Source organism: Ovis canadensis, chromosome 4 (genome assembly GCF_042477335.2).
Source record: "Ovis canadensis isolate MfBH-ARS-UI-01 breed Bighorn chromosome 4, ARS-UI_OviCan_v2, whole genome shotgun sequence".
Lineage (NCBI taxonomy): Eukaryota > Metazoa > Chordata > Mammalia > Artiodactyla > Bovidae > Ovis > Ovis canadensis.
The window spans coordinates 68,815,690-68,841,614 of record NC_091248.1 but is presented as its reverse complement, the minus strand read 5'-3'; the positions used below and the strand labels follow the sequence as shown (position 1 = coordinate 68,841,614).

The following is a 25,925-nucleotide window of genomic DNA, read 5'->3' as shown; positions in this document are numbered from 1 at the left end:
TTGCAGTGGTCTCATGACCATTCTTTCTCATAGAAAAGCCGCCCAAGTCTTCAACTCACTCCCCTAATTAATCTGCAAAATACAGTTAAGAGGACTTCATTACGTATTAGGACTAAAGCACATTTCCTCTGATAAGATGAATAGTATTTATCTTTCAGTGAAAAACTTGGTGTTAAAAAAAAAAAATCCTTTTCTGAAATACTTTTCTAGCTAAGGTTGCCAGATTTAGCAAGTAAAACTATAGATAAATTCGAATTTAACCAGGCATCCTCTATTTTATCTGGCAATCCTACTTCTGAATCCATGAGAACATAGTACCTACTGTTTTATGCTTGTTCTGTGTTTGGTTGTGACAGATAATTTAAAAATTTTTTCATCTTAAAAAATTTTTTTTCCCTCTGTAACCAACATCCTGAATTGAGTGCTTATTAACTTTAAAGTCACTGTCTTTTAGGGCTAGTAAATTCCCTTTAGTATACAATTTATATAGCTGATTCTTCTCATGAAAAGTAAGGAAAATAAAAATAATTTGAATTGGATCTTGGAATTCTTTATGTTGTTCTACTTGGCATAACTAATGATACTGCTAGGACTCAGAATTTATTTCGTTCTATTACCCCAAGCAGTTTTTTTCTTGTATCTTTTACTGTATGAAAGTCTTTTCAATGAGATACTCTTCCTGACCACCCCTTGTGGAAAAGACAAGAGCTTCAAAGTCAGCCAGATAGGTTTTCAAATCTCTTATGCCGTTTCAAGTGTGTGTGAAACAGCTTGGGCATATAACCTAACTACTTGGAGTGAGCTTCAGTTTACATAGCTATGATAAAGAAGAGTGTTAGAGAAGGAAGTGAGATAGTGTGAGCTAGGGTTTGTAATTGTAGCTAGCATGTGATGAGTACCGAAGAAGCATTTATTCTTCCTCTCTTCCTTTTTGTTATGACTGAGCCCCTAGAGCTACTTTTTTGTACTTCCTTTCAATGGCATTCAGCTCCTTCCTGCTTTGCACTGTGCTTATATTGAATATAGTTTTATCTTGCCTACTATACTAAAATATCCTTGAGGGCAGGTGATTGGGAACACAGGGTGCATTGTGTATGTGTATGCAGATGTGGTGATGCAGACCTGGAGGAGGAGAAGATGTAGCTTAACAGTACGTTCATAGCATTATAAACCCTTTCACTCAGCCTCGGAGAGAGAACTTTCTAAAATATAATAGAACATGAAGTTGACAAGATAGTCTTCCCATCCAGTGGGGCATTTTTCTGCTTGAATAGATTTCCCAGAACTAAATCCTGAAAGATGATGCTGTGGAAGTGCTGCACTCAATATGCCAGCGAATTTGGAAAACTCAGCAGTGGCCATAGGACTGGAAAAGGTCAGTTTTCATTCCAATTCCAAAGAAAGGAAATGCAAAAGAATGCTCAAACTATCACACAATTGCACTCATCTCACATGGTAGTAAAGTAATGCTCAAAATTCTCCAAGCCAGGCTTCAGCAATACGTGAACTTCCTGATGTTCAAGCTGGCTTTAGAAAAGGCAGAGGAACCAGAGATCAAATTGCCAACACCTGCTGGATCATGGAAAAAGCAAGAGAGTTCCAGAAGAACATCTATTTCTGCTTTATTGACTATGCCAAAGCCTTTGACTGTGTGGCTCACAATAAACTGTGGAAAATTTTGAAAGAGATGGGAATACCAGATCACCTGACCTGCCTCTTGAGAAATCTCTATGCAGGTCAGGAAGCAACAGTTAGAACTGGACATGGAACAACAGACTGGTTCCAAATAGGAAAAGGACTACATCAAGGCTGTATATTGTCACCCTGCTTATTTAACTTCTATGCAGAGTACATCATGAGAAACGCTGGACTGGAAGAAACACAAGCTGGAATCAAGATTGCCGGGAGAAATATCAATCACCTCAGATATGCAGATGACACCACCCTTATGGCAGAAAGTGAAGAGGAACTAAAAAGCCTCTTGATGAAAGTGAAAGAGGAGAGTGAAAAAGTTGGCTTAAAGCTCAACATTCAGAAAACGAAGATCATGGCATCTGGTCCTATCACTTCACGGAAAATAGATGGGGAAACGGTGGAAACAGTGTCAGACTTTTTGGGGGGAGCTCCAAAATCACTGCAGATGGTGACTACAGCCATGAAATTAAAAGACGCTTACTCCTTGGAAGAAAAGTTATGACCAACCTAGATAGTATATTCAAAAGCAGAGACATTACTTTGCCGACTAAGGTCTGTCTAGTCAAGGCTGTGGTTTTTCCTGTGGTCATGTAGGGATGTGAGAGTTGGACTGTGAAGAAGGCTGAGTGCCGAAGAATTGATGCTTTTGAACTGTGGTGTTGGAGAAGACTCTTGAGAATCCCTAGGACTGCAAGGAGATCCAGCCAGTCCATTCTGAAGGAGATCACCCCTGGGATTTCTTTGGAAGGAATGATGCTGAAGCTGAGACTCCAGTACTTTGGCCACCTCATGTGAAGAGTTGACTCATTGGAAAAGACTCTGATGCTGGGAGGGATTGGGGGCAGGAGAAGAAAGGGACGACAGAGGATGAGATGGCTGGATGGCATCACGGACTTGATGAACATGAGTCTGAGTGAACTCCGGGAGATGGTGATGGACAGGGAGGCCTGGCGTGCTGCGATTCATGGGGTCGCAAAGAGTTGGACACGACTGAGCCACTGAACTGAACTGAACTGAACTGAAATAAGTATTAAACTAACGTTTCAGGAATTTCAGTGTGCCAAGTCCACTAGTTCAAACACATACATATCTATTTAACATTTAGCAAAATTGCTATAAAGCTAAAAACCAGGAGTCAGTCACAGTTAACCAGTACTTAAGTATGAAATAACTAATACCACTGGGGGAGTTATATGATTTCAAAAGTCATCACTTGAAATCACACTACTGTATACTTTAAAATATTTTTGAATGCATTATCTTCGCTGATTTGAAAATCACCTATAGGCAAAGGTAAATATTATTAACTGAATTTGTAAATGAAACAATTAAGGCTTGTTGTGACCTTAAGTAATCCAAGTTCAATGGTGAATAAAAGGCAAAAAGATAGCATCTGAAATTGAGTCAATACCATACATCATATACTTTCTTTCCTAACTGCAAATGGAAGGTTTGGTTTTGTTTTTTTTGGCTGTCTTTTAAAAACTGAAGATGGGAATACCAGACCTCCTTATCTGCCTCCTGAGAAATCTGTATGCAGGTCAAGAAGAAACAGTGAGAACTGGACATGAAACAACGGACTGGTTCCAGATTGGAAAAGGAGCATGTCAAAGCTGTATATTGTCACCCTGCTTTTTTATTAACTTATATGCAGAGTACATCATGCGAAATGCCAGGCTGGAGGAAACACAAGCTGGAATCAAGATTGGTGGGAGACATATCAATTACCTCAGACAGGCAGATGACGCCATCCTTATGGCAGAAAATGAAGAGGAACTAAAGAGCCTCTTGAAAGTGAAAGAGAAGAGTGAAAAAGCTAGCTTAAAACTCAGTATTCAGAAAATGAAGATCATGGCATCTGGTCCCATCACTTCACAGCAAATAGATGGAGAAGCAATGGAAACAGTGACAGAGTTTATTTTCTTGGGCACCAAAATCACTGCAAAAGGTGACTGCAGCCATGAAATTAAAAGATGCCTGCTTTTTGGAAGAAAAGTTATGACAAGCCTAGACAGCATATTAAGAAGCAGAGACATTACTTTGCCGACAAAGGTCTGTATAGTCAGTTATGGTTTTTCCAGCAGTCATGTATGGATGTGAGAGTTGGACTATAAAGAAAGCTGAGTGCCAAAGAATGGATGCTTTTGAACTGTGGTGTTGAAAACTCTTGAGAGTCCCTTAGACTGCAAGAATATCAAAGCAGTCAATCCTATAGGAAATCAGTCCTGAATATTCACTGAAAGGACTGATGCTGAAGCTAAAGCTCCAATACTTTGTCCACCTGATGTGAAGAACTGACTCCTTGGAAAAGACCCTGATGCTGGAAAAGATTGAAGGCAGGAGAAGAAGGGGACGACAGAGGATGAGATGGTTGGATGGCATCACCAACTCAATGGACATGAGTTTGAGCAAGCTCCGAGAGTTGTTGGTTGACAGGGAGGCCTGGCATGTTGCACTCCATGGGGTTGCAAAGAGTTACACAAGACTGAGCGACTGAACTTAAGTGAACTGAAAAACTGAAGATAACTGTTACAATGCATAATAACATTACGTATATTTTAAGTGACTCATTCTCTTCTACTTGATATAATTTAAATTTCCATGACTTTTGGCCAGGTTAAGAATTTTAAAAGATTCTGATTGAGTAGGATAATACTAAATTAGAGCAGTGGAAAAGTACACAGCCCTTTATTCACTTCTGGAGGCAACATTCTAGAAGATAGCCATGTATCTACATGTCATCAGTATATGTAGAAGCACATACTCTAACATCTTAAATATCTGGTTTTACTCTACAGTCTGTATTTCTCAGAACAATGACAGAAAAGCTTCCTGACTTTTGCTTCTCTGACAGTTCCAATATTTTTTTCATTCTTAGTAGATAACTACACTTCCTTATTTTTTGAGTTCATTGAGACCATCCAGGATGAACTCTTTCTACCTCTGCAAGTAAATTATCTCTCATCTGTTTTCTTCAGTCAGTCTCAGGGGATAATGCATTTCTTCTCCCCAGAGACTATCACCTTTATCTGCTCCATGATTGAGCCTGTCTCCTCCAGTGATATTCTCTAATCTTTGTTATAGCTTCTGCTGCTGCTGCTGCTGCTAAGTCGCTTCACTCATGTCCAACTCTGTGCAACCCCAGAAACGGCAGCCCACCAGGCTCCCCTTTCCCTGGGATTCTCCAGGCACGAACACTGGAGTGGGTTGCCATTTCCTTCTCCAATGCATGAAAGTGAAAAGTGAAAGTGAAGTCGCTCAGTCGTGTCTGACTCCTAGCGACCCCATGGACTGCTGCCCACAGGCTCCTCCGTCCATGGGATTTTCCAGGCAAGAGTACTGGAGTGGAGTGCCATTGCCTTTTCCGCTCATTATTGAGTTTTGTTTATTTGAAACAAACAGCAAACAAACAAGACCTCTGAAACTAGAGTTCTTTGTCTTGGTCTTCACAAAACGTATCAGAAGAATTACTTGCACTCATGACCATGGTTTTTTCCCACTGATTTCCCAACAACTCACCGAATCTAACTTCTGCTTTAATGCTTATGGGAACTGATATCTGATAGGCCACATGCACACTATCAGATCAACAAGGAGTTTCATCATTCCTTAGCTTCTTAGAACTTTTGGTTTCAGAACATAATTTTCTCCCTTCAAAATTCTTTTCTTTTTGTTCTTTCCTCTTTTACTTCTTCCAGCTTCCTTGAGATATATCAACTCAACTTCCTTGAATTGATATCACAGTCCTTTTATTTAAATATATAACAGCTTTGGTAAAATATAATTTGCATGCTATAAAATTTACCCTTTTAAAGTGTACGGTTTAAGTGACTTTTGGTATATTCACAAAGTTGTGCAACAATCACCACTGTCTAAATCCAGAATATTTTCATAACCACAGAAAGAAACCCCATATTCATTAGCAGTGGCTCCCCATTCTCCTCTTCCCCCAAGCCCTGGCAACCACTAATTTACTTTTTGTCTCTATGGATTTGCCTAATCTGGACATTTCATATAAATGAATCCTGCAATGTATAGTCTTTGTGACTTTCCTCACTTAGCATAATGTTTTCAAGGTTCATCCATGTTTTGGAAAACTTTTATTGGATAGACTGAATTTTGTTTATCCATTCATCCAGTAAAGGGCATTTGGTTTTATTGCATCTTTTGGTTCTTATAAATAAAGCTGTTATGTACAACTGTTTGTATGAACATAAGTTTTCATTTCTCTTGGGTATATACCTAGTTATAGAATTATCCAGTCTTATGGTAAATCTGTGTTCAACATTTTGTAGATAGCTTCTTGATTTATATCACTGTGCTCTCCTTACCATTTATTGCCTTCCTTTTTCACTATTTTCTCATCTTCTTTAGACAAAATGTGATATTCCCCAAGTTTTGCACCTGGCTTTTCCTCTCTCTTCATTCTCTTTTCCAGCAGGCTAATGGTCTCCTTTTGTCTTCACTACCATCTCTCTCTTACTTTTAGGAATCTGCTGTCAGCCTGGTCACTGTCAGCATTAGCGCTCAACATTATGAATCAACTAAAGAAATCTTCACTTGGTTATTCTGCCAGCAGTCAACCAGCTTCATCTTCTTTCCAAAGCCTGTGTTTCATATTTGCTTCTCCCCCTTTTCCAATAGGGACACAGCTATATTTGATCCTTGACTCAAACATTTGAAGTCATCATTTACCTCCTTACCTTTTATGTTGAACCCAGTTACTAAATTCTGCCATTTTTTGACAGTTTCTCTAATAATTCTTGTTTTCAACTAAAATGTTTCTTGTTAATTTTACTGTCTCTTATAGGTGGGTAGAGTAAAGAATCTGTCTGCCAGTGCAGTATATGTGAGTTCGATCCCTGGGTTGGAAAGTTCCCCTGGCATGGGAAATGGCAACCGACTCCACAGTTCTTGCCTAGAAAATTCCATGGACAGAGGAGCCTGGCAAGCTATAGTCCAGGGGCTCGCCAAGAGTTAGACACAACTGAGCACGTATGCACATACCTTTTAGCTGGTCTTTCTACCTTGTATCTTTCTTTACTCTCTTTATCACTTCTCATCTCCCTTCAATCCATGGCTTCAGTACTGTCCTTGGCCAAGCACATCCCATCATTTCCAGATTCAGCAACATTTGCCCTTACCTGCTAAATATATCAAGTCTCTTTGCTGATTATTGTTTAGTTATACTCATTAATGAGTTCCAGTAAATCTTCCCATGAGGTAACACTACTAAATTAAGCACATGTTCTATCCACATGCAATTATTTTATTTTTACTGTGTATGACCCTACATGTTCTTTGCTTCTGTTAAATGTGGTCACCTTCTGTCATCTCCAAAAGATGAACTGTCTGTCATGTAAGTTCAGCCCAAATGTCATATATCCATAAATTGTATCTAATCTCCCCAACTGAAAATAATCTCTTCTACTTAACGAACTCCTGAAATGTTTTAAAAACCTTTTCTATGGTTTTTGATATTACAATACATGTTTACTATTATTAGGCAGTAAGCTCTTTGATGGTAGAAACAATGACACATCAAATGTTACCTCTGCAAGCATGCAATGCTTGTTAGTTATTTGCTTTGTACCTGGGACACAATTGCAATTTGTTTTGAATGACCAGCAATTGTTGATGTATTTTATTCTTACAGATATTTTCCTAAATGCTGTCTCTTTTGCAGTGTTACTTTTAAATTGCAAAGGGAATCCAGAATATGGTATTCAGGTATTACACTATAATTTAGTAGCATGTATTTTCAGTTCATCTCTAATATGGAATTTGAAATTATAACAGTATAGCAGTAATGAGTCTTCAATCCATATCCAAACAAAAGATGATATTAGTCTTATAATGAGAAAAAAGAAATGTGATGGTATGGGAGAATAAAAGTAAGTCCAAATTCATTTAGAAAAAATAAAATATTTTATAGCAGAGAGAGAAATAACTGAAAGAATACACATAAACTGTTGTAGTTCCTGGAACATGTACCATGAAAAAGAGATGTTGTGAAACTATTTTAATAAAATTAGTTCCAATTCATCTTTACCTTTCCTATTTGAGAATTTAGACAGACTTCTAATATATGAACAAGAATTACATTTAGTATTGCTGTAGATTATATTAGTGTATCTTGTGTGTTTCAATAGCCCTTTATTATCATTAGCAGCAGAATAAAGAAGGAAATAGGGATATGAATACCACATAACTTGGTATTGTTTACTGCAGCCTGTGGAATGCTGGCTCAGAGGAAAAGAATGCGTTCCTTCCACTAAACTGAGTGTACGATTTGAGACCTGAAAAAACAAAGCCCATCTTAGCCATTAGTTACTATTAACTTACAGATTTATTTTATGCAAGGGCATCTCAGCTTATCTGGGAGTTTGGAGCCATACTGGTATATACTGTGTATTGGGTTGGGACCTGAACCTTAAGGACTTTGTTGGAACTTTGGAGGATGACTTGTGGATCCATTCCATAACATATTCAATACTTTATTTTTCTACTTTTTGAATCCACATCATGAATGCTAAGCTAATATAGCCTGACATTTGATTGGTAAATAGGATGCTTTACAATTAATTACTCACCCTTATTAAATAACATAAATGATTGTAGCTTCTCAGTTTGGCCTTCATAGTGGTCCACAACATAAACATAACATATCCACACATTTATTCTTTAACTTTATTTAAAATATACTGTAACACAGAAATAAAATTATTTTAAAAATGTATTTTCTAGTAATTAGCTTTTTTTTTTCCCAACAAACTTAGTCTAATTATGTATCAGACATGATAAAATGAAAGGTCAATCGCTACAGATACATAATTTCACTCTGAGAGATTGCTGTTTGAAAATAGGTTATGACAATTAGATGATTAATTTTCTTCTATTAAATAGCATTATGAGACTTCAGATTACATTTATCAGTATATTCTCTTTAGTAGGGACATAATGGGAGGAAAGGCTGAACAGAATTGGAATTTGTCTCCTTTGTGGAAGGACCTGAATCTACTCATTATCAACTACACTTGTGAAAATAATTTAAAAATGAAATTGTTTGAAAACTTACTGTATGCCGAGTATTCAAAGTAACATGTTAAAAATGTCATATGTTAAAGGTTAAAATATGTGAGTGTGAGGAGCAAAATTCTGGATATCCTACTGGCAAAATTTTTTTGGTTCTGGTTATCTGCAAAGTATACACCCCTTGTCAGTTTAAGTAGGGAGTGCCTGTGTAAACATTCTTGTTTCGCCTGTTCCACATAATCGTTTCTTGTATCATATTTCTTCTGACCTCGCTATCTGAAACCAATTACAGGAGATCCATTTGGGCTGCATCTATTTTCATAAGAAGCCTAGGCAGCAGTGTTTTTCTCAGAGATGAATATCAACATCAAATATGCTTCTGAGTGCTTTGTTATTTATGTTTCAGAGAGATTTTGTAGCCTTCAGCTCTCAAGAATGTGTCACGCTGTGCTGTTTATACATTGAAGATATTAATGGGCCTAGATGTCATTTTTCATTTTAACGTCTCAAATGCAACAGGCTGATAGGTTAAGCATTCCTATTTTTATGAGGAGAGATATGAGCGATGTCTGTTTTTTCCAAAATATACATATATTTACTTTGAAAAAAAAGAAGTTATTTATAAACATGAGAGTACTTAACATTTTTGGTTTCACTGGGTGTTTCTAAGCTATTCTCAAACACTTTACTCCTGGCAAAAGTTGTCAGTGTTCTTCAAGAACTAAAAGGTCACAAAGTTTTTTTCCTCTTAATTCTCATAATGACACACTCATTAGAATTACTCTTTGTCTAAGTGATTCCTAACTAACTAAAGTTATTACTATTTTATAAGGGTGACATGCTTCAACTTTGCTTCACAAATTTTTTGTTTGTTTGAAATTACACAGTAACTATTAGCAATGATATTTGCAATAAACATTTATAAGAAAATGCAGTGAATTCTGAAAAACATATACATCCCCACACTTCTGCAGCTTAACAAAAAGTATGCCTTTATTATAAAGATTTTAATTTAATTCTGATTCTGATTTTTAACATGTCCTATCTTTTTTTAGCTTTGCTAAAGTTAGATAACTACATTAAATGAAGTCCACCCTTAATTCAAAACAAATGTGTTTTCGGAAACTAGATAGGGCTTGACTTCATTGGAAACCTTTCTTGTTATTCATTTGCATCAAACTCAGTTATTATTAAAGGAATTTTTGCCAGCATCTTTGCCTTTTATTCTAAATTATTATTGTTATTTTTTTGTTTCACAAAGGGTGATTATATAAATACCTAAATGGCTCACAGAACTTAATGAATAGCTTTTTCTATTTATCAATTAAAGTGGACAAGCAATTTTAAAATTAATATTCTATATAATTTGATACTAACCCCATATATTGAAGGCAATATTTTATCTCATAATCTTTCATCATTTGAATAGCTACAATAATAAACTGCAAAGATAAACCAAATATCTTTGAACATTTGTTTATTGACTTCAGTCCTAAAATGTTATCCAGAATACTGGAATTAAAAATATCATGTGATGCCTGCAGTTAGAATGCAAACTGCCAAAGATTTCAGCTTATGAGTTTTAAATCATTCCTGATCTCTTGGAATTGTTTTTGTCCTCCCATCTCTTATATTTACTGTAGCAGTCTCTACTACTACTAAAAGAACGCTGATATAAGCAAGCAGTTCTTTTTCATAAGAGTTTGTATTGAAAGATGATTCTTTACTATTTTAAAGATAAGTATAAATGCATATGAAACCAAGGTACTTTAAAAGTAGAAGCATGTTTTAGCTAGCTATTTTGTGTATTCCATTTTTATTATGATTCCTTTAAAAATGATGTACATTTTTAATAGTAATATTTTCATGACATGTAATTCTAAATATATCTACTTTAATGTATTTCTATAGGCACTGGGTATTATGTATTCTGTTGGGTTCCATGTTTAGATTGAGTTGAATGAATATAATGCAAGTTTGTGAAGCAGATAGCCTTCTAGATTTGAGAGACAAAGGCCTTAGCTTTTGCCAGACTCTGCTACTGCTTTGTGACTTTAGTCATATTATTGTAATATTGGTTTTTCAGTTGCCTGTCTACAAAATGTGAAAGCTAGGCTAAACAATTTCTAAAGTTTTGTCCAATTTTAGATTCTTCAGTAATTTTATTAGTAAAAACTTGTCAAGTGATTAGAATTTTATAATAGTTTAAAGCTCCATTGGGTATTGGTAGAACATGTAATGAAATTTAAGTCAAGGTTGATGGAAACACTTAGCCCTAAAAACAATATTGTTGTTATTCAGTCGCTAAGTCATGTCCAGCTATTTGCAACCCCATGGACTGTAGCATACCAGGTTTCCCTGTCCACTCGCTCCTGAAGTTTGCTCAAACTCATGTCCATTGAGTCAGTGATGCCATTCAACCATATACATTCTGTGATCATTCCATTCAAAATGAAAGTGAAAGTGTTAGCTCCTCAGTGGTGTCCAACTCTGCAGCCCCATGGACTGTAGCCTACCAGGCTCCTCTTTCCATGGGATTCTCCAGGCAAAAATACTGATGTGGGTAGCCATTCTGTTCTCCAGGGAATCTTCCCAACCCACAATCACACCCAGGTCTCCCATACTGCAGGCAGATTCTTTACCATCTGAGCCACCAAACACAGATTCAAATTATAAGGAGACTATATAGTTTCCCTTTTAAGTTCTGATAAACACATATGGTCTCTTTACAGGTTTAAAAAAAAGAAGTGATTTATTATGATGTCAGAGCTGTCCTTTCCTTTACTTATTGTTCTTCTTTACCAGAGTTTTACTCATTGCCTCTGACAGTTCCTTTGACAACACAGAGACACACTAGAATGCACTCTGACCTGGAAGCCAGGAGACCTTGAAAGCAGATGATTACTCTAGGCCTCATTTCTCTCATTTGCTAAAATGAGGGAGTCAGATTGGATGACTTGTAATATCGCTTTTAGTCCTAGTCATTCATGATTCCAGGATTGTGAACTATATTCATTACAAAGTCTTTAAGAATAAGCAATGGCAACCCACTCCAGTACTCTTGCCTGGAAAATCCCATGGATGGAGGAGCCTGGTAGGCTGCAGTCCATGGATGGGGTTGCAAAGAGTCAGACACGACTGAGCGACTTGATTTAAGAATAATATGTATGTGTTGCTGTGTCTGTGGAATTAAATATAAACTATATAAAACTGTTTATATATATATATATACACAAAATAAACTAATAAATTAAAAATGGAACTTCTAGGAAAAAAAATTAGGCAAACTGTGTGTGACTTTTGGCATTAAAGGGAAAAATAGTTGATTTTTTGATCTTGAGAATTTCATATAGATGTAGCCTAAATCACACTATATTAATTTCCATTTGAAAAGTAACAGTTGCCTTTTTTTTTATTGAACTTCCGTTAAAGAAAGAAAGCAAGCTATATTATATAGGATATCAAGCTGAAATTTTTTAAACTGAATTTTGTGATAATAAAGTATTTATGGAATTTTTCTTTGATATTTTTTCCAGCTGAACTTTATAATAAAACTGCCTGAGATCACTGGAATGTGCTAGCCTTAGAAATATTTAGGCTGACTTGTAATTACTTGAAAATTTGAAAAAACAAATTGAAGTTGTAGTGAATGAGTGTGTCTCCGAATGTAAAAAGTGTGCTTGACAAACTGTGCCAGATCCTGCTATGGGAAGGCAAATCAGTGTTGTTAGGAGATGTGCAGGGGCATTCAGTTTGTTTACTTTGGTTTCTATGTCTGCCTGCCTTCTCAGAAAACTTGCTTGGAGCCAGACTGTAGCAGCCCTCTCTCTGTCTTTTCATAATTGATCAGGGGATGACTGCCTTCCCTGAGGGTTAAGACGTGGCAACTTTTTCTGTTTGCTCAGCATCTCAATGCAGTAGTTCAAACATTGTTCACACCAGCTGGCAGTGTAATGCCATATGCACATCTTGTCAAAGCAACTGTTGTCATGGATACTAGAAACTCTCTTAAAAACCAGCTCATTGATTCCAATCAAATTTGTACTTTTTATAAGCTTAGAATCTGAATTATTATAGAAGAATATTGATCTACGATATTTTTCCCATCAGGAAAAATTTACCTAGTACCTTAAAACAGTGAATAACCAAGTAGGGTAATGATTTACTTTAGTTTTATGTGTTGAAAAATTTCATCATCTAGTGTTCCTTGGACTCAGTTGTTGAGAAAAACAATGAGTTTGTAGAGGATCTCAAAAGTTTTTTTTTTTTTTAATTAGTTTACACTGCTACCTTTAAAATATCTCAATATGTATTTTGTATGACATTAGTTTTTATATGATAAATTTATAAGGTCCAATCACCAAGCTGTCCCTCCTCTAATAAATGATATGCTTACATAAATTCCTTATGTTAAGTTTTATCTTCCTGAGTGGGACAGAAAACATAAAAATAAATGAAAACATCTTCTATTTTGATTGGTATTCTGTCACACATAGAAACAAACCTGATTGGTTGAGTGGTAATTTCTTTGTTCTCTGATTTTGCTAAGAATGCAAATGAAAACCACTCAATTTTATTTGGTATTAAAACTGCACTTTATTTTGTCAAAGGAGAGGTTTCCCCTTGAATTGTAAGTACAAAAAAGTGTTTTTAATCTTTAGTGAAAATCCTTATTAATTCACTTTCAAGATAATCTGATGTTGATTTGTCAAATTTAATTACAGCTTCCGGTAACACTTGAAGTCTACTGCTCATGCTTCAAAATTGTAATATGAAAATGCAAATTGAATGATAATTTAAAAGGGACTGGGCATTTTGGTTGAACACTCGAAGACAAGTTCTATGTGGAAATGAGGTTGTTGATGCGGTTTATGATTTCTTTCTCTTTAAGCACTTTAAACAAATTAACTTTATTTTTTTCAGGATTACATTTATCTCTATTATTTTAAATAAAGTTGTATAATGTGTGTTATGTGATTTTTTCACATTAGAAGAAAACTAATATTTAATAATTCTCTAGAAAGGGAGGATGGGGGTGGGGTGGGATTGCCATACATTGAAGTTTATTATTATTGACCAAAGTATAACTGATAATTTACCTTTCAAAAAATATTTAGATATTGCTCACTTTTCACTTCTAGGCTCTCCAAGCAGCAAGACAACTTCTCTTACAGCAGCAGACAAGTGGATTGAAATCTCCCAAGAGCAGTGATAAACAGAGACCACTGCAGGTTAGTAAAGCAGCACTCCTATCCTTGAGGTCTTACTTTAAAAGATGTCTGTAATGATAATAGATATGCAGACCCAGTTGTATACATACAGAAAATTATTACATTTGCATATGTAAGTAATTGTAATTCAAAAAGAGAACTCATATAATCTTCTTGAAATAGAAAAGGATAATATTCTACTAGCTAAGTTTCAGAAGTTCACAAGTTCCCTTAGTTGGCAAATTATGTAGAGAAAACATTTAGGATACATAGGCTTTAAGAGTTTTGTGTAAAACTTTCTAATGAAATTTTATTCACAAACAGGTTAAGTGTGAAATTTCTTCCTTAAAAACAAAGTCATAGTAAAATGGTAGAGAAGGAAACAAAGCAGTCTTAAGACAACCCTTCTGCAGTTGTATTCAAGTGACAAATGCAGAAAACCTCCAAAGTTGCCAGAAAAACTGTTTGAGTTTGCCAAGGAGTTATTGCTGTTGCTACAGTTATAAAAACACATTCTGGAGTTTGTTGTCCTTATTCACTATGTTTGTCCTATAAAACTGATATTATGTATGTCTTTTAAAGTAACTTTTTGCCACATAATATAATCATTGTTTTATATAGCCTTAACCAAAATGTATGGGACATAGGTGGAAGAAACATTTTTAGAGTCATATTTTTGAAATATTTGGAAGGCAGACTCTGGAATTGCATAAAACCTTATTCAAAATGTTTATCAGTTCTGTTGAAAGATAAGCAATGCTTTTTTTGAATCATGTGTTGTATACATGTCTAATAAGTTGTTGTTTTTTTAAAAGTCAGCATCATTCTTACTGCTTTATCTTCAGAAAATAATCTTGAAAGAAAATTTATGGCCTAGCCAACTGTTTTCATTTTCCAGGTATACTTTCAGGTGCTAGTAACTAATTTTCATATGGTACCCTACTGAAGCTTAGTTTGTGTGATAGAATTATTGACTATTGATCTACATAATCCAAAAGTTACTTATTACCTAAAAATCGAATTAAATGCGTAGTCCCTAGGCAAATGTGAGATGAGTATATATTTTTGGGAACAAACCCATTTTTGGGGTGTGGATGGGAAGAAGGGGGTCTTGGGGATAGGTGGATATGATGTACCGATGTCTGCCATGATTGCAAATCAAAGTTATACTAAGTTAGCCTAAGTTTAAGATTCATTTTAACTTTTTTCTCTTGTAAAATGAATTTCACATTCTTTTAACTAGTAATTCTGTAGTGACAAACTTTCCTCACTATCATATGCCTCCCCAAGTAATTACGGTTTTTGAAGTATTTCCATCAAGTTACCTGATTCCATGAGAGCCTCTCCATACATTTACATAACAGAGAAATTTGCATAGAAGTCACAGAAGATAGCAAATGAAATGCTTATCCTCACTATGGCTTCATACTGAGATTTTTGCTTTCTTGTTGGTATAGCAAAGGAAATTTAGATACTGGCAGAAAAACCAAAGGTAGAAAAGATTATTGTTTCAGATATCTGAAAAACACTACATATTGTCCTAACTCTATTTTTATCATAGCTCTTGACAAAACAGACAAAATACTAAGTTGTTACTCTCCAAATCTAAGTCCAGGAGAAGTTTCTTTATTGTTGGTTACCACGGTATCTTTGGAAAGAATGGCTGGGCTTTAGTTTTTCTGCTTTCTTTTTTTCTTGTTGTATCGGAAGGCAAAATATGCTACTTTATGTAACTAAAATATACTTTTTTCTTCTTGGAAAATACATACACACATATAATGTGAAAATATTAATGAGTCAAATAAGAAAAGGTTGGTCATCTACCAAATGTTGTTTAAAATTTTGAGCAGAGCTCTTCAATTTTATTATCACCAAAGGGTGATTAACAGTATTATAAATACCTTTTAACAATTTCAGTTGCTAATCATCTCCACAAACTTTCATTGTGTCACTTATGTTTAATGTTTTGTGATTCATATTATTTAAAATACATATCCATTGTACATATTATAAAACTGTAGCATTTTATTATTGCTTTGTAATTTTAGTGGGATCTCATGCCAAAATGTCATAAGACTGAAGATTTAGTTGTTTTTTATGAATAAAAATTTATAAATAATGTATTTTTTCACCAAAATATGCCCTGCAATTAATATGAGTCTACAATTCTAGTATTTCGTAGTACTTGACAAGCTTAGCAACTGGAAACATGCTGGGATTGTGTTAAAAATCTAATAAAAATCTGACAGCATTTTATACTTACACATTTGTCAAAAGGAGAAATAAGGTAATTCTTATCTTTACATCTACAAATACTGTTTAATGTGAGTTGCACTATTTTCCACTTATGTTAAAGAAAAGGGCAAATTGTTTCTGTTAAAAATTTTAACCATTTAATATGAAAGTAAAACTTTAAAAATTCCATGATTCTCTCACAGCCTACTTCTTTTTCTACTTACCTAAGAGTTTAACCAACCTTTCATAAGAGAGTTAGTGTAGATTATCTTTTAGGATTAAAAAAAATAGATAATTTAAAATGTTTCAAAATCTGTACTTCAAGGCAAACTATTTGGTGTTAATAATAGATGGTGGTGGCTTGTACTTTATCAGGCATAACATGTTTTTAGAAGACCAAAAGAGATATGTGGTTTTTATTTTAAAACATAGTTTTCATGGAGAATGATTTTATAACATTTGAAAGAAAGGACAGATTTTTTTTTTAAAGAATCTGTTTTAATGGCTCAAGTCACAAGAACAATATTTGGTTGCTTTGTTATATTCAGCTGGATTTCTTTTAAATGTTTAAAAGTGGTAGCCAGATTTGAAGTGTGACATGGCAGAGAGAATATTTCTAGTAGACTTGTATTTATCTACTATTCCTTTTTCATTTACACTTTTCAGGTTTTTGTGCTACACATGGCATAGATATTAGCATATCTAATGCAAAATGGAAAGAGGAAATCATATCTAACAAGCTTGAGTACCAATCATAGTAGCGATTTCACTTTCAAGTATAGATATCTGGATATATGCGTTTGAAACATGTTTGCATATTATATTCATTACATGAAACACCAACCGAATAGGTCCGATCAGTAGGTACATTGGTAAATGACATATTGATGAATAATATATAGAGATTGTGATGCAAATGGGAGCTGATATTAACCTAAGAATTACCAGATGTTTCTTCTTTATGTTCTTATTATGTATCCCGGAAAAACATAATCTAATAATAACAGCTGAAGACAGACTCTCATTTGTTTTATTTATCTATATATACTCCTTACACTTTTAGACCTGATGTTCTCATGGTGTTCCATAATGAGAAAAGTAGCCAAAGGATAATATGTAATACTTTCAATTTCATAAAACTAATTTCCAGATTATTAAAAACAGTAAATGCACACACGTCTGTGCGTGCACACACACACACACAAACACATCTGCATAAACACACATGCACACTTCCATAATCTGTAACTTAAAAAGTTTTTGTGAAATACATTATCAATTTTCTAGCCTATGACAAATCTACTTAATTTAGTTTAGGTATGAAAATTGGTCGCATTATTGTTCTTGTTACATTTACAGCCATGAGACAGACTTGTGGTTCTTCAACAGCTGTGCAGAGCAGAGACGTAAATTTAAGGTAAATGCCATTGCTTTGCTATCTTAGATGAATATTAGTATATAGCATTGTAATCACTTCCTTCATTGTAGGTATCTTATATAAGGTTATCTTTCCCAATAGGTCATTTAAATTTTTTTATAATTCTGTGTTAAATAGTTCGAGAATGGAATAGTAAAAGGCCAAAGTGAATTAAACCTAGAGGTCTTATTCTGACTCTGGCACAAGTGAGTTGTATAAGTTTGAGGTCACTGAACATCTTGAAAACAAAGACATTGGGCTACCTGGTGGACAAAATATAATATTCTATGGTTAAAATGTATTTCACTTTTTTTGGAGTGAGTGATAGGCATCTAATTTTTCAGGGTTAGTTGTATCTTGTTGGATATCGGCTTATGCATAAGAATTATGTTTGTTTGTTTTCAGTTACAAAGCACTTTATTAATATACCATAGCCAAAAATAATGCTTTGGAATCAAAGTATCAAATTTCATATGTATGAAAATCATGGTACAAGTGTCATTTTATATAACATCTAAGGAAACTTTATTTAATGCCTTGAAATAATTTTATATGTTCCTTTAGGAAAAAAATCTAAGCTCCATAAGGAGTTATTTTACCGTGTATTTACTTGAAAATCTGCAGTGACTAAGCAGCATTTCTAAAATTTCATATTCCAGGGAAAAAATAAAAACTAAATTATAATATGTAAATAATGAAATATTTACCCTGGGGTGAAATACTTATCCTTAAATAAAATATTAACTCTGTGAGTTATAGAATTGAACACTGGTAAATATGTTTCAGAAAACTATTACAGTCCATCCATGCACTGCTAAAGAATGAAACTGAATACTTCCTTCCAACATTAGTTTCTGACTTCTCGTTATAGGAATTAGAAGGTAAAACACATGTTATTCCAAATACTGAAAGAAATATAAGCAAGAAATCTGCAATATGGGTTTGAGATGGACAATTTACTGTGATGCAGAATATTTAAAAAGAACTTTTAAAAGGTGTTTTTTGCTATGTTTTATGTATATTAAAAATAAGCAATTATATATTTTATATCATAATCTTAAAAGAGTTTCATTTAAAAACTACTATCAAGGACAGACTATGCCTGTATGGTCCTCATTTTCCCATCCTCAGTCAGAAGTTCAGTTGCTCAGTCTTTGTGATCCCATGGATTGCAGCATGCCAGGCCTCCCTGTCCATTGCTAACTCCCAGAGTTTACTCAAACTCATGTCCATTGAGTTGGTGATGCCATCCAACCATGTCATCCTCTCCTGTCCCCTACTCCTCATGCCTTCAATCTTTCCCAGCATCAGGGTCCTTTCCAATGAGTCATTTCTTCATATCAGGTGGCCAAAGTATTGGAGTTTCAGCTTCAGCATCATTCCTCCCAATGTACACCCAGGACTGATTTCCTTTAGGATGGACTGGTCGGATCTCCTTGCAGTCCAAGGGACTCTCAAGAGTCTTCTCCAACACCACAATTCAAAAACATAAATTCTTCGGCACTCAGCACTCTTTACAGTCCAACCCTCACATCCATACATGACTGCTGGAAAAACCAGAGCTTTGACTAGACGGACCTTTGTTGGCAAAGCAATGTCTCTGCTTTTTAATAGGATGTCTAGGTTGGTCATAACTTTTCTTCCAAGGAGTAAGCGTCTTTTAATTTCATGGCTGCAATCACCATCTGCAGTGATTTTGGAGCCCAAGAAAATAAAGTCTGACACTGTTTCCACTGTTTCCCCATCTATTTGTCATAAAGTAATGGGACCGGGTGCCATGATCTTAGTTTTCTGAATGTTGAGTTTTAAGCCAACCTTTTCACTCTCCTCTTTCACTTTCATCAAGAGGCTTTTCATCAAGAGGTTCTTCTTCGCTTTCTGCCGTAAGGGTGGTGTCATCTGCCTATCTGAGGTTATTGATATGGTAGGACTGCAGCCTACCAGGCTCCTCCATCCATGGAATTTTCCAGGCAAGAGTACTGGAGTGGGTTGCCATTGCCTCTCCACTGCATATCTGAGGTTATTGATATTTCTCCCGTCAACCTTGATTCCAGCTTGTGCTTCATCCAGCTCAGTGTTTCTTGTAATATACTCTGCATATAAGTCAAATAAACAGGGTGACAATGTACAGCCTTGATGTACTCCTTTCCCTATTTGGAACCAGTCTGTTGTTCCATGTCCAGTTCTAACTGTTACTTCCTCACCTGCATTCAGATTTCTCAAGAGGCAGGTCAGGTTGTCTGGTATTCCCATCTCTCTAAGAATTTTCTAGAGTTTCTCATGGTCCACACAGTCAAAGGCTTTGGCATAGTCAATAAAGCCAAAATAGATTTTTTCTGGAACTCTCTTGCTTTTTCAATGATCCAACAGATGTTGGCAATTTGATCTCTGGCGCCTCTGCCTTTTCTAAATCCAGCGTGAACATCTGCAAGCTCACGGTTCAGGTACTGGTAAAGCCTGGCTTGGAGAATTTTGAGTATTATACTTTACTACCCCACTCCAGTACTCTTGCCTGGAAAATCCCATGGACGGAGGAGCCTGGTGGGCTACAGTCCATGGGGTTGCTAAGAGTCTGACACGACTGTGTGACTTCACTTTCACTTTTCACTTTCATGCATTGGAGAAGGAAATGGCAACCCACTCCAGTACTCTTGCCTGGAGAATCCCAGGGATGGGGGAGCCTGGTGGGCTGCCATCTATGGGGTCGCACAGAGTCGGACACGACTGAAGCGACTTAGCAGCAGCAGCAGCAGCAGCGTGTGAAATGAGTGCAGTTGTGTGGTAGTTTGATCATTCTTTGGCATTGCCTTTCTTTGGGATTGGAATGAAAACTGACCTTTTCCAGTCCTGTGGCCACTGCTGAGTTTACAAATTTGCTGGCATATTGAGTGCAGCACTTTCATAGCATCATCTTTATGATTTCCCATTCTACTAAAGAACATTTTTTAAAAGAAAGAGTGAAATAGTCTTATAGGAATGTTATAGAATAAAATATTTCTTAAAATATTATAATGTCGCCACATGTGGCCTGATGCACAAGGCTCACACCCTATGAAGGAGGGTCTGAGATATCCAGTCCATCACTGCTAAATGCACTTGTGTGGAAAACTTAGAACAATCTACTCATGGCACGGAGAACAAGAAACATCCGTTCTGGAGTCTGGAGCCTATCTTTCGTCTCCATTTGTAAGAGTCTGGGTAGAATAACTGAATCTCTTGAAGCCTATTTCCTTATCTTATTCTTAGGTAGGAATAAGGATACCTACCTTGTGAGATTGTTGTAAAGACTAAAAAAAATACTGTATAAAATAACCAGCATATATCCTTGCACTTATATTAAATTAGTAAATGTTTTCGATTACAACCAGCACCACGAAATTTATATTTAATCCAAGGTTATGATAAGCATTATATGTTACCTTTTACTTGGTCGTAATTGTCACAATTCACTATTCACTATGATATGAAGTGTGTCTGATTTATAAGAAAGCAACAGTGAGTTTTTATGTACTGACTAGAGTTTGTCTGCTTCCTATAGGCCCCCACAGCATGTATATGTCACACTTGCCACACACAAACTTACACTTTAATGTTTGTCTTCCCTGCTAGACTGTGAGCTCTGTGCCAGCAGGGATCATGTATGTCCTGCTCATCTCCAGTGCCTGCTGAATAATAGAGCTCCACAAATACCTGCTGGAACCTCATACCTTTCTCCTCATACCTTTCTCCTCATTCATTAATGAGGAGAGATTGGGCTGAATTGAGAGTAGGAGGAGGTTGGAAGTGGGAACTGAGTATTTATAATGTGTAATATCCTCAGGGACTTATAATTCGGCTGAGAAGACAGACTTGCACACAAATATCAAGCCACAGTGGATGTGCTGTGTTAACCAGAAAGGCAGAAAGTGCTATAAGTATTTTGTTTTATCTTATTTTATTGAGTATATTTGACTTACAATATGTTAGACTCTGATGTGCAACATAGTAATTTGATTTTTATAGATTACATACCATATAAAGTTCTTATAAAGTGTTGACGATATCCCCTGTTCTGTGCATTACATCTTTGTAAACTACTTGTTTTATAACTGGTCATTTGTACCTCTTAATCCCTTCCCCTATTTTCCACCTCATTCCACCCCTCTCCCTTTTGTTAACCACTAGTTTGTTCTTTGTATCTGTGAGTCTGTTCCTATTTTGTTATATTTGTTTATTTTGTGTTTTTTTTAGATTCCATATATAAGTGAAAATCTACAATATTTGTCTCTGTCTGACTTACTTCACTAAGCATAATACCCTCCAGGTCCATATATATTATCACAAATGGCAAGATTTCATTCTTTTCATGACTGATATATATATATCAGTCATACACACACACACAAACACACACACATACATATGTATGTCCATTCATCTGTCAGTGGACACTTAGGTTGTTACCACATTTTGGCTATTATAAGTAATGTAGCTATAAATATCAGGGTGCATATATCCTTTTGAATTCATATTTTCAATTTTTTTGATAAATACCCAGGAATTGCTGAATTGTATGGTAATTCTACTTTTAATTTTTGAGGAACCTCCATACTGTTGTCCATAGTGGCTCTGCTGATTTACATTCCCACTAATCATGTATGAGATTGCCTTTTCTCCACATCCTTGCCAACACTTACTATTTCTTGTCTTTTTGATGATAGTTATTCTGACAAGTATAAGATGATATCTTATTATGGTTTTGATTTTCATTTCCCTATTGATTAGTGATGTTGAGGCTATAAGCAATTTAAAAAGAAAATTGTTTAATTCAGGCTCAAGTGATCTGTGAAGGGTTTGTGGACACAGCATCTATGTCCAGTCAATGCTAAAGGAAATCAACCCTGAGTATTCATCGGAAGGACTGTTGCTGAAGCTGACACTCCAGTACTTTGGCCACCTGATGCAAAGAGCTAACTCACTGGAAAAAATTCTGATTCTGGGAAAGACTGAAGGCAAAAATAAAGTGAAAGTGAAGTCTCTCAGTCGTGTCTGACTCTTTGTGACCCTGTGAACTGTAGCCTACCAGGCTCCTCCACCCATGGGATTTTCCAGGCAAGAATACTGGAGTGGGTTGCCATTTCCTTCTCCAGGGGATCTTCCCAACCCAGGGATCAAACCCAGGTCCCCCACATTGTAGGAAGACACTTTACTGTCTGAGCTACCAGGAAAGTCCTTCCCACCAAGGAGGGCAAAAAGAAAGAGGGTGCCAAAAATGAGATGTTAGCATCACTGACTCAATGGATGTGAATTTGAGCAAACTCTGGGAGATAGTGAAGGATGGAGGAACCTAGCATGCTGCTGTCCATAGGGTCTAAAAGAGGTGGACTTAGTGGCTGAACAACAACAAGCATCTATGTTAGGCTTAAAGAAAGAGAATTCGGTAGAGAAATTAAAGGGCAATTTTTGATGGAGAAATTTTCAAAAGATGTCATCAAAGATGTAGAGATGGCAAATTGTGAGATCAGTTAGGCAAGAGTAAGTATTCAGTAGTTTTTTTCTGATCAGCACAGAGGTGACACGTTAAAGGAAACATTAAGAGATTGAAGAGCTAAAAAATATACATTGCCAGTTGTATAGAGCCCAAAATGTCAAGCTAATGAGTCTGTACTTTATGGTTTAGGCAGTTCAGTTCAGTTCAGTTGCTCAGTTATGTCCGACTCTTTGTGACCCCATGAATCGCAGCACGCCAGGCCTCCCTGTTCATCACCATCTCCCGGAGTTCACTCAGACTCACATCCATCGAGTCAGTGATGCCATCCAGCCATCTCATCCTCTGTCGTCCCCTTCTCCTCCTGCCCCCAATCCCTCCCAGCATCAGAGTCTTTTCCAATGAGTCAGTTCTTCACATGAGGTGGCCAAAGTACTGAAGTTTCAGCTTTAGCATCATTCCTTCCAAAGAACACCCAGGACTGATCTCCTTTAGAATGGACTGGTTGGATCTCCTTGCAGTCTATGGGATTATCAAGAGTCTTCTCCAACACCACAGTTCAAAAGCATCAATTCTTTAGTGCTCAGCTTTCTTCACAGTTCAACTCTCACATCCATACATGACCACAGGAAAAACCATAGCCTTGACTAGATGGACCTTTGTTGGCAAAGTATTGTCTCTGCTTTTGAATATGCTCTCTAGGTTGGTCATAACTTTTCTTCCAAGGAGTAAGTGTCTTTTAATTTCATGGCTGCAATCACCATCTGCAGTGATTTTGGAGCCCCCCAAAATAAAGTCTGTCACTGTTTCCACTGTTTCCCCATCTGTTTGCCATGAAGTGATGGGACCAGATGCCATGATCTTCGTTTTCTGAATGTTGATCTTTAAGCCAACTTTTTCACTCTCCACTTTCTAGATGTTGTGAAAGGGATGTGATAGGGATGTGATATAGTGATGGGGGACAGCATGGCACCCCACTCCAGTACTCTTGCCTGGGGAATCCCATGGAAAGAGGAGCCTGGCTGGCTACAGTCCATGGGGTTGCAAAGAGTCGAACGTGACTGAAGCGACAGCATGGCACAGTGACATAGTGAAAGCAGTGTCTGGTGGAGGTTTGTCAGCAGTGGTCCATCTGGAGGGTGCTTTAGTTGTAAAAGATATGGAATAAGGTAATCTTTAAAAAGTTATTGAGGCTGGCATATCATGAATTGAATTTTAGAAATGTTGATTTTGAGGTGATGGCATGAAAGTAAATTGAAATAACAACTTTTAGAAATTATAAAGAGTTTGGCAGAGGAGTCAGAGTTAGATAAATATTTGTGAAATAATCCAGAAGTGATAGGTGAATCCCTGGAAGTGGGAGAGATTTCTGGGTCGGGGGGGGAGGGGATGTCACCTACAGAGAGAAGCTCTCTAACAGCCACAGTTTTTAAAGCAAGAGAAAAAAGCAAAAGAATGTAAAGAGGGGAAAAATGAATCAAGTTATCTTGTGCTCTATTGAATAAGCTCAAGGGAAGGGAGTTTCTAAAACATGGAGCTTGTCTTGTCAACCACATCAAACAATGACCGTGAGCATTTTCATACATCTAGCGCTAAACTGCAACATTGATAATTTGTGTCCCCCCCCCTTTTTTTTTATTATTTGCCAATAACTCAAGATCTGAAATACTAATGTTATTTCTAATGATTGGGAAAAAACCCTTACTTTAATATGTGTTAAATAGAAAACAGATAATAAATATACTTTTACTTCTCTGATTGCTGTGTCTCTGGTCATATAAGTAAGTGTATACTGTGTATAAAATACAGAGTTCCCATAAATTAAATTTGAGAGAAAACAGCTTTCTAGGAGGTCACATTTTCTCTTTTCTTAGCTACCCAAGCACTTGACTCTTTCTGTAATCCATTAGGATGTTAAGTATATATTCCCTTGACTTCTTTACCTTAACTAAAGTAAGAGGAAGAAATAAGTAGAGCATTAATATTGTTAAGGGAGCTCTCCAGAAGATTTAAGACTTAGGCTGTGAATTTTACCTTAAGATGTTTGGAGGTGTTGTACAAGCTAAATTAAATGACAAAGTGAGGAACAATGTCAGTACATAATTAAAGACAAAATGTGAAATTATTTTGAAATTCACTTACAGTTAAGATTCACTGTGTTTTCTCTATGGATTCTATTTATACATTTAATCCTGCATTCTCCATTTTTACTTGGTTTTCTTAACATTTATCTGCTCCCTTCACCTTTTCCACTATAGTTTTTCTTACTTTATCATTCCATTCTTTCCACTCATCATAGAATCTTGCACATTTTACTTAATCTCTGTCTCTTTAGTCTCCATATTGAGAAAAGAATAACTATAAATGCCTGAAATTATTAGGCATTTAAATGGCTAAAAAGATATTCTAGCATATCAGTTTACTAACAAAATAGTAAAAGTATGTGACTTCTGCAAATCCAGTATCTAATATGTTAGTTCTCATCCTGCCTCAAGAATAGTTTCTTTTTTTCTATTTTAAACTGTAGTTTTAGTATGAGAGCAGCTTGACTCTTGAATATCTAGATACTTAGGAGAACCTGAAACCTTTCATGTAGTGTTAGAAATCTCCTTTTACTGATGGCATTTATTGGTGGCTCTTTCAAAGTCAACCATCAGGTTGGTTTATCCTTCCTTCCTTAAATTCTTTTGCAAGATTTCCCAGAAAACTCTTTAAGAAATTCAAACTAGAATTGCTTGGAATGCTTGTACTAAATGGCCAGATTTTCTAAACAGATCTTAGGGTGTGTTGATCATGATTATTTTAATAGCAGTGAATTTGGAAGCACAGCATTTGAAATGATCAAACAAAAGTGTAATGAGTTGTT

The 25,925-nt window shown here is 35.9% G+C and overlaps 1 protein-coding gene across 14 annotated transcripts in view; it reads left to right on the top strand.

Moving 5' to 3' along the window:
• FOXP2 (forkhead box P2) overlaps positions 1 to 25,925 on the top strand; it is a 675,695-nt gene that overhangs the window by 458,148 nt on the left and 191,622 nt on the right. For 11 of the 14 annotated variants that reach the window (XM_069587981.1, XM_069587978.1, XM_069587975.1 and 8 more), the window contains one exon: positions 13,872 to 13,961. In XM_069587981.1, coding sequence (XP_069444082.1) covers positions 13,872 to 13,961 — 90 coding nt within the window. Of the gene's footprint in view, positions 1 to 13,871; positions 13,962 to 17,534; positions 17,593 to 25,925 lie in introns of all 14 variants that reach the window. The other 3 variants (XM_069587985.1, XM_069587983.1, XM_069587984.1) reach the window with 1 other exon arrangement.